The following is a 9,712-nucleotide window of genomic DNA, read 5'->3' on the forward strand; positions in this document are numbered from 1 at the left end:
GCAATTTGAGCTTCTTCTGTTGAGAATTCTCTGTTTAGCTCCATAGCCCATTTTTAAATTGGACTGTTGGCTGTTTTGATGTCTAATTTCTTGAGTTCTTTATATATTCTGGATATCAGCTCTCTGTCAAATGTGGGGTTGGTGAAGATCTTTTCCCATTCTGTAGGCTGTCCTGTTGACCGTGTCCTTTGCCCTACAAAAGCTTCTCAGTTTCAAGAGGTCCCATTTATTAGTTGTTTCTCTCAGTGTAAGTGATACTGGTGGTATATTTAGGAAGTGATCTCTGGTGCCAATGCATTCAATACTACTTCCTACTTTCTCTTCTATCAGGTTTAGAGTAACTGGATTTATGTTGAGGTCCTTGATCCACTTGGACTTGGGTTTTGTGCACGGTGACAGATGTGGATCTATTTGCAGTCTTCTACATGTTGATATCCAGTTATACCAGCACCATTTGTTGAAGATGCTTTCCTTTTCCATTGTACAGTTTTGGCTTCTTTGTCAAAAATCATATGTTCATAGGTATGCGGATTAATGTCAAGGTCTTCAGTTCAGGTCCATTGGTCTACATGTCAGTTTTTATGCCAGTGCCAAGCTGTTTTTATTACTGTGGGTCTATAATAGAGGTTGAAGTCAGGGATCTTGATACCTCCAGAGGTTGTTTTATTATACAGGATTCTTTTGGCTGTCCTCAGTTTTTTGTTTTTCCATGTGAAGTTGAGTATTATTCTTTCTAGGTCTGTGAAGAATTGTGTTGGGATTTTGATGGGGATTGCATTCAATCTGTAGATTGCTTTTGGTAAGATTGCCATTTTTACTATGTTAATCCTACCTATCCATGAGCATGGGAGATCTTTCAATTTTCTGACATCTTCTTCAATTTCTTTCTTCAGGGAAGTAAAGTTCTTGTCATACAGGTCCTTTGCTTGCTTAGTTAGAGTTACCCCAAGGTATTTTATGTCATTTGTGGCTATTGTAAAGAGTAATGTATCTCTGAATTCTTTGTAGGGTAGAATGAAAGCTATGCTAGGTACCACCTCCACTTGGGCAGGGATATTTGTCTGCCCTACCACACCACCATGTCTCTTCCAGCCCTAGGACATCACTCCACATATTAGGTGTTTGTTGAAAGAATAACAATTTTAGTACAGCAACTGTGTCCCTAAAGTCTGTCCTTAACATCTCCAACATGCCCTCACAAGAGTAAACAGAGTCAATAGTGCAAAGGTCCACTGTTAGTGACTGGGTCAGAGTACATGAATATGGGACTTCAAAGCATGTGGATTGCACCAGACAGAAAACTTTAGAAAAAATTATCTCAGACTCATTTGTAGTAAGGCAAAGCTAATGACAGATGATCACAGTGTTAACCTCTGTGTGAACAACAGCAGAGAAAAAAAAAGACTGGACTTTAACACTTATGACTTTCTTTAACAGTTCATCATATCAGAGACAAGAGGAGTGCTATTTTGTTCAGAGGACTGCCAATAATTGCTTCAAAAGATAAGCATGGGGACACAGAAATACACATGGTTAATTTTTATTTCTCAACAGGACACTAATATCTTTTTTTTTTTTTTTTTTTTTTTTTTTTTTTTTTTTTTTGGTTTTTCGAGACAGGGTTTCTCTGTGTAGCTTTGCGCCTTTCCTGGGACTCACTTGGTAGCCCAGGCTGGCCTCGAACTCACAGAGATCCGCCTGGCTCTGCCTCCCGAGTGCTGGGATTAAAGGCGTGCGCCACCACCGCCCGGCAGGACACTAATATCTTACAGGGTGCTTATCACAGTAAAAGCAATGATCAGAGAGTTCTTGGTATCTTGTAACAGCAGTGCTGTGAGAGTAGTTCACAGCTCACAATTTAGTAAGGATAATGCTTATAGAGGGAATGTAGTAATGGTGATGCTTATAGAGTTCTTGGAACATATGAAAAAGAATGCTAATGAACTGGTACAAACAAGAACAATGGTAACAAAGTGCTTAACACAATTAGACACATTAAGAGAGGTCCTAGATCACACTACGAATAGTGCTTATAGAGTAAAAACACAGTACGATCAATGCTATGAGAGGGACACACAAGAGCAATGCAATTTGACACAGAGTATGACCAATGTTCAAAACAGTCCTTGGCATATAGAAAGTAAAATGATGCTTAAATTTAACTGCTGAGAATGTTCCTTTTTGATGCTTAAGGTTTCACAGTTCTGCTCATAATCCTGATGCCCAGCATGTTCTTGTTCACATCGTGGGCTTATTTCTCCTGTCTGGGACAGAGACAAGAAAAAAAAGGAAAGCAAGTGTCAGTGAGATCCCACTGAGTTCTTAGTGTTCAACTCCTCCTCCTTCATTGCAAAGCATACATGTCCCCCTTCTGCACAACCTTGGAGTCTCTGCTCTTCAAGCAAAGCCTCTGCTCAGAACACATTGACAACCTCATTAGGCCTCTGAGTTTCTAGGTCAGAGGAAAGTGTGGCCTGCACATTAAGAGCTGACCTGGGATTTGGGAGCCTGGAACATTCTGGGCAAGAAAGATTTCTAACATAATTGATAGGGAGTAGAGGAAGCATGGGATATTGCATTCAGCCATTATGTTGCACCACAAAGGACAAGAAATGGATGATTGGCAGGTCCAACTGGCCATGTGGGATCCAATATTATGTGAGAAAGGTGTATATCCTAGGGTGTACAGTATGTCAGAGGGTCACTTACAGGTCCAGCCTTCTTCTTCCTCATCTTCTTCTTCTGGGTCACTGATCTCTTCATAGATCACTGGCTTCTTCCTTTTCCTTAGCCTATGGCTCCAAATGTTCACATCCCTTTCATTGAGCCCTGAGATAAGGAAGGGTAGTACATGAGAGCCAGGTGGAGAGAGGGTTTCTGGGTCTTGTTATGAAACTCAAGTGTGCCCATGGGCTTTTTTTCAAGCACTTGTTTTTAACATCTTCTGGCATAGACAGACTGAGACAGCAGGGTTTCACCAATTTGGAATAAAGACCAGTTCAGTGAGAGCCTTCCCCTGTGACCTATTTGCTCCAACATGTACCTGTGAGTGCATATTAGAGCTGGAGCACTGACTGGAATGTGATACTATACTAGGTTATCATGTGGGACAGAATGTATGATGAAGGGTTGATGATTTAGCTTAGTGGTGCTGGAAATTTTCCAGTATAAGGGAACTGTTCAATGTAAAAACAGAAACAACAAAGTGACAACAACAAAACCACCTTGCAGATATCAAGCTCCAAATTTCTGAATCTATTATACTTACAGTGGGAGCCTGTGGAATCCAGCCTGCTTAACTGCAGAGTCACAGTTCTTTGGAGACAGTTTTGACTGTTTGTTTTTAGAGCTGAGAAGCCAGAAAGAAGAGCAAGGAAACATATTTGGCTACACTGTTGGTGATTACGTCTGTTAATCAAGTGTGATTGAAGTTCACATGGTGGCTCAAGCCTCTAATCTCAGTATTCGGGAAGCTAAGGCAAGGGAGCTGCTGTAAGTCTGAGGCCAGCTGGGAGCTGTAGCATGAAGCCCAATCTTTAAAATTCCATGCTATTGTCTCTGGTTACCTTTAACCTTTATTTTATTTTTATTTTGCAATACAATTCAGTTCTACATATCAGCCACGGATTCCCTTGTTCTCCCCTCACCTTCCCCCCAGCCCACCCCCCATTGCCACCTCCTCCAGGGCAAAGCCTTCCCTGCTGACTGAGATTAACCTGGTAGACTCAGTCCAGGTAGGTCCAGTCCCCTCCTCCTAGGCCGAGCCAAGCGATCCTGCATAGGCCCCAGGTTTCAAACAGCCGAATCATGCAATGAGCACAGGACCTGGTCCCACTGCCTGGATGCCTCCCAAACAGTTCAAGCCAATCAACTGTCTCACCCATTCAGAGGGCCTGATCCAGGTGGTAACCCCTCAGCCATTGGTTCATAGTTCATGTGTTTCCATTCGTTTGGCTATTTGTCCCTCTGCTATATTCTATCTCTTACCTGAGCAGTGAGAAATATATGTAGCCATTCCTCTCTCTCTCTCTCTCTCTCTCTCTCTCTCTCTCTCTCTCTCTCTCTCTCTCTCTCCCTCTCTGTGTGTGTGTGTGTGTGTGTGTGTGTGTGTGTGTGTTTGTGTGTGTGTGTGTAGAGTAGGAAAACAGCTATTCTCTGCTAGGCATGGTCTGTTTGCCTCTAGTCCCACCTATCTGGGATAATGAGGCAGGATATTTCCTAGAGTCTACGAATTCAATACCAGCATGGAAATAATATAGACTGTGTTTCTAACACATAAGCAGGCAATTCCTTTCCAGGCTGAACATACAGAATAAGATTCAGTTGGGAGTAAAATTGTATTTCCTTAATATATTTTGATATACTAATGGATAATATTTATCTCTATTAAATTTAAGTGTAGCAGGAATCTTAAAAGTCTTATTAATAAAAAGCTGGTGCCAGTAATTCGGGTGAACGCTGGAAGACCAGAGAAACAGAACAAGCCACAGCCACCTCACCTTGCCAATTCCTCAGCTGATCCTGTTTCCTCAGGCTGGAAGCCTCTGAGTCCTCATCCTGAATGAATCTCAGCTGAACTGCTGCTAAAAGCCTAAAAGCTTAACCAGCTAGTTCTTGATCCTCACACCTTATATACCTTTCTGCTTCCTGACATCACTTCCTGGGATTAAAGGCATGTGTCACCATGTCTGTCAGTTTCCAGTGTGGCTTTGAACTCACAGAGATCAAAATGGATCTCTGCCTCCAGAATGCTAGGATTAAAGGCGTGTGTGCCACCATTTTCTGGCCTCTATGTCTAGTGGCTGTTCTGTTCTCTGACCCCAGATAAGTTTATTAGGTTGCACAATATTTTGGGGAACACAATATCACCACATTTGAGTATGCAGTTATGATGCAGATTCTGAAGATTTAGATAGATTTATCATTTAAAATTGTAATTACACTGTGATTCATGAACAGTATTTATCATAACTTTAAGAAAGAAATATTTCAAGCGTACGGATACTAATGGAGAATCACACTGAGTTCAGTTGGAGCTCAACATTATCCCTCAAAGTGCTTCAGATCTGTGTGATGCCTTTAAACAAACTAGCCACAGCTGAAGCTGTCTGTTCAGCTTTCACCAACCTCACCCCCTTCCAGGTCCACTCAGCATCTATACATTTACCATTTACTTACTGCCAATAAAAGTATACATCCTCCTTTTGCATGTTTCAGAATTTTATGTGGTGCCCAAGTACGTAACTTTCCAACACCACTCTTCCCTCAGCTCTGACCTGAGGAATGGGAGATTTGTCTGTGAACATCCCTGGCATCTTGACTAAAAAGTTTTTTTGTAAAAGCCCCTCCATATCTACTCACCTTGACTCTCATGGCCACGACCTTCATCAGATTCACTGAGCACAGGTTTTGAGGCCTCTTCCTTGGAATCCATGAAATCTGGGACATGGGCTCTGAGGCCTAGAAAGAAGCAAAATGTTTCTTCCTTATCGGACAACTGAGAAGACGAATGCAGGGTGCTGGCACAGGGATAATGGCAGACAATAAGGGCCACCAGAACAAAGGCCTGCAGGAGAGAAAAGTGCCGGCTACAGGGGTGAGTGCTATGGTGGCTGTTCTCTGCTTTCAGCCCTGTACAGGATGGAAAAGAGCAGGAGGTTCAGCAGTTACCTTGACATTTCTCTTGAAAAAAGGAACCTGGAAGAGGCTGAGAAGAAGCCACAGCATAGAAAGGGACTGGAGGACACTCAGCCTTGCCTGAACCCAGAACATCTTCTTACTTAGACTGGTCATGGTGGCGTAGTTCCTTTTCGTATACACATAGGTGATTTTCTCTGAAGGACTCAGCTTTGTCCATTCTTCCTTAGAGAAGTGTCTGGAAATATCCTTGAAGGCCTAGAAAAGAAGGAAAAATTCAATCTGGCAGCTAATCTGCTGTGCATGTGTGCCATTCAGTCAAGAGTATGTCCTCTGCTTCTATACCTCTGAGGTATACTTGGGAATTGGGAGAAAACCCTGATGGTTGATTGAGAGCAAAGAGAGAATTTTGTGGACACACTGTCCAGCCTGTTCCTTAGCATGCAATAGAGATGTGTTCTACTTGCTTGTTCTCCGCCCACCTTCCAGAAGGATATAGGAGTTGCCAAATCAGTGTAGCACAAGGTCACAGATCTGCTGACTTCAGAGATACTGCAGAAAGATCCTCTGACTTTGGATGTCCTACTGTAACATTACTACTCTTCCCCCGTGCTTCTGCAATCACCTACTAAGAAACCTAATTCTCCATGGTGTTTCCTGGCCACTGCTCCGCCCCATGAAGGTCACCTCACCTTACATGTCTTCTCTGGCTTATGCTCACTTTTCCTGAGGTTCCTTGAACAAGGCCTTCTTCTATTCATGGCACTAGGGATGCAACCTTGAAAGAGAGCTTGAAATTTCCAGCCTGTGAAGGAAGGCAGCATCAGCCAATCACCTAAAATTAAATTCTACTATTTTCCATTATGGCTTGTTTGTCCCTGAGGAATTCCATGGACTAAAGTCTGGGGACAGACATATCTGGGTTAGGAATGAGAGGGTTCCTGTGGCATGACTGAAATGACTTTGAGTCTCTGAGAGCAGGTCAGATACCGCTGTTACTGGGGTATGTTTTGAACTGAAGGGCATACAGAAAGATCTTGGTGGATGAGTCAGGCAGAGCAGGACACTCACCTCACATTCTGACTGATAAGGGGCAGGTAAAAATGTTGATTTCATTGGCAGACAAATAGTGCTCACTGGTGATTGGGGAAGAGGGATAATCAGTACCAAATGCCATGAGAGAGGAGTAATGAGTATGATGACCACAGTTTATGGCTGATCATTTACTTTATAAAGAGGGGAGTCAGAAGTCTGTAAACACAGAGACTTGGTAAATGTTTAAGGACAGGAAATGTTAATTGTCCTGATTTGATGACAACCTATTGTGTGCATCTGGATTTTTCACGTTGTATTTGATAATCATGCAGGCATATTATATCTATAGGAAACAACAGACAATATCAGAAAAAAATACTTCTTAGGAAGTTGGGTTTGGTGTTGAACAACAGTGATCCAAGTAGTGAAGCAGGTGAATGGGGAGCTCAAGTTCAGCCTGGCTTTATAAGTGAAACATTGTGTCACCAACACAATGTGGTAATATTGTGTCCCCCAATATATTGTGCACCCTAATAAGCTTATCTGGGGTCAGAGAACAGAACAGCCACTAGACAGACATGGAGGCCAGAAAATCGTGGTACACACACCTTTAATCCTATCACTTGGGAGGCAGAGATCCATCCAGATCTCTGTGAGTTCAAGGCCACACTGGAAACCTCCAGGCATGGTGGCACACACATCACTCAGGAAGTGATGGCAGGAAGCAGAAAGGTATGTAAGGCATGAGTACCAGGAACTAAGTTTGTTAAGCTTTTAGGCTTTTAGCATCAGTTCAGCTGAGATTCATTTGCATGAGGACTCAGATGCTTCCAGCTTGAGGAAACAAGATCAGCTGAGGAATTGGTGAGGTAAGGTTGGCTGTGGCTTGTTCTGTTTCTCTGATCTTTCACCATTCACCTCAATACCTGGTTCTGGGTTTGTTTTTTATTATGAAGACCTTTTAAGATTTATGCTACAACACAACATCAAGCAAAAAAATGAGAATTTTTGATAAGGTAGTGAAGTAAATGTGCAGGATATTTTTGGAGGTTCAAACTTATACTTTCTAAAGCCAAAAAAGAAAAATAATCAGTATGAGGTTTTACAGTAAAAATGTATTTTCATTTCATGATGATGAATTTTTTTCTCTCCAGGCATTTTAAACTTTTATTTATTTGAAAATGAAAAAAAGATACATGATTGTGTGTGGCACATGTGCATGGAGGCCAAGGTTCAATCTCAGGTGTCATACCTCAGGAGCCATTCACCTTGTTTTTTTAGACAATGTCTCTCCCTGGGACTTATGACTTGCTAACCAGGGAGCTTCAGAAAGCCAGCTGTCTCCACCTCTCCAGAGAAGTGATGGCAAGTGCCTGCCCTATTTCTCAGCTTTGGGCTTTGACCTGAGTGTTAGGGACTGAACTCGGGTCCTCATGCTTGTAGGGCAAGCTCTTTATCAACTGAGTTATTTTCCCAAGCCATTCAAAATCTTAACACACACACACACACACACACACACACACACACACACACACACACTATACATACATTTGTACACACTGTGGTATTTCATTCTATGTATGTGTGTCAGTACATGTGTAGGTTTTTGATTTTGCCTTTGAGACTGGATCTTGCTATGATGCCCTTGCTGGACCCAGCTCCAGGATTCAAGGTGTCTTTCTGTCTCAGTCTGCTGAACAGATTAGAGGTACAGGCTTATGCTATGGTGTATCCCTCTGGTATGTAGTTTTGAATGTGGTGTTCAAGGGTACAACAGTGATATGTCCTCTCTACAGAATGGACTTTGATTATAAAGAAAAGAATGTGTGCAAATTTAGGGTCTATTACTGGGTTAATCTGGAAATTAACTGAATGAAACCAAGTAGAATCTATGAGACAACAGGACCTGACATGATTCACGGTGAGGAAATATGGATCCTTTCAAATTTGAACACCTAAGGCTGGCCTTGGAGACCAAGACAATTTCACTTTATCTTGTCTAATGTAGTAAAACAGCCCCTTGGGCGAAGGCCATTTTCTCATCTATCACTGAGGAAACCTAGGAGCATCTGGCTGATTTATGGATTTATTACGCTGGGAGTAGTTTTGTTTCCCTCAGAAATAGTAACATAGCACTCTCACACACCTAAAATAGTAATTTTGTCTGGGCTTGTGGGGACATTTGGCATCTTTTCAACTCTCATAACTACAGATACCCAGGATCTCAGAAGGCACAAGGAAGTCACAAGCACTCCCTTTGTCTACAATGTCCTCCTGCTTTCCTTATCTTTTTGTTGTTGTTGTTCTAGTGCAGGGACTAAAATTTAGGGCCTCACACATCCTAAACAAGAGCTCTACTGCTGAACTACATCCCCACCCCATCTTCCTGTTTTCTATCTGCCTTGTTTTAATTTGTTCAAAGCCTTCCTCAGAGAGAACCTACCTCAGATGCCAAGCCTCTGAGAAGCTTCCCAAAAAGAGAGGTGGTAATTTAAATGTAGACTGATGATCAGCCAATCAGGGCGGGAAGTGAATATGAACTATCCAATCAGCATCAGGAAACCGAATGTGGTCCTGGGTGTGTGGGTGGGTGGATAGGTAATAAAGAATATGATGTGATATCTGGTCCTACTGAAAGGAAGTTTTTCTAAAACTACCCTGGTCTCTAGGCAATTACACCTGCAGAAGCAAATTTTCGCTAGTAATCCATTATCCTGGGATCAGCTGGGCTGCCTGTTCATGTGCATCCTCGATCTCTGTGGGAGGGGATTGTTTGGGGCCATTAAACACAGGATTTGTCACCTGATTTGACCTCCGGAGTTCTGGGTTTAAGGATAGGAATGCACCATCACACTAGGCTTCAGGTTTTCCTTTTGAATCCTGACTCCATTTTCCAACCCTCTCCTGAGCTGTAACCACCTTTATGAAATAGTTTATATGATGCAGACCACCACCTCAAATCCTTCTCATTATAGGATCTCTAGCATAACTTTAAAAACCCTTAAGTTTGTAAAAAGCAAATTTGGGGCTATTGGGATCA

General features: G+C 42.3%; 1 protein-coding gene across 1 annotated transcript; it reads right to left on the reverse strand.

The window, feature by feature from the left end:
• Window positions 1-1,775: 1,775 nt before the first annotated feature.
• Window positions 1,776-6,398, reverse strand: LOC131899632 (protein SSXA1-like). Its single transcript, XM_059251134.1, has 5 exons — window positions 6,330-6,398; window positions 5,781-5,895; window positions 5,362-5,460; window positions 2,710-2,829; window positions 1,776-2,264 (listed from the first exon to the last, which is right to left on the reverse strand). Exons 1-5 carry the CDS (start codon window positions 6,396-6,398, stop codon window positions 2,239-2,241), a joined length of 429 nt encoding a protein of 142 aa, XP_059107117.1. The 3' UTR covers window positions 1,776-2,238.
• Between the last annotated feature and the right edge of the window lie 3,314 nt (window positions 6,399-9,712).

The sequence above is a fragment of the Peromyscus eremicus genome, chromosome X (genome assembly GCF_949786415.1).
Source record: "Peromyscus eremicus chromosome X, PerEre_H2_v1, whole genome shotgun sequence".
Classification (NCBI taxonomy): Eukaryota; Metazoa; Chordata; class Mammalia; order Rodentia; family Cricetidae; genus Peromyscus; species Peromyscus eremicus.

Bases quoted from the DNA above. Each gene is read 5' to 3' on its own strand.
- LOC131899632 (XM_059251134.1), bottom strand. From the start codon at position 6,398: ATGAATAGAAGAAGGCCTTGTTCAAGGAACCTCAGGAAAAGTGAGCAT. The intron at 5,896-6,329 runs GTGAGGTGACCT...CTTCTTTTCTAG, and splicing joins AGCCAGAGAAGACATGTAAG to GCCTTCAAGGATATTTCCAG. The intron at 5,461-5,780 runs GTAAGAAGATGT...GCTTCTTTCTAG, and splicing joins CGCCACCATGACCAGTCTAA to GCCTCAGAGCCCATGTCCCA.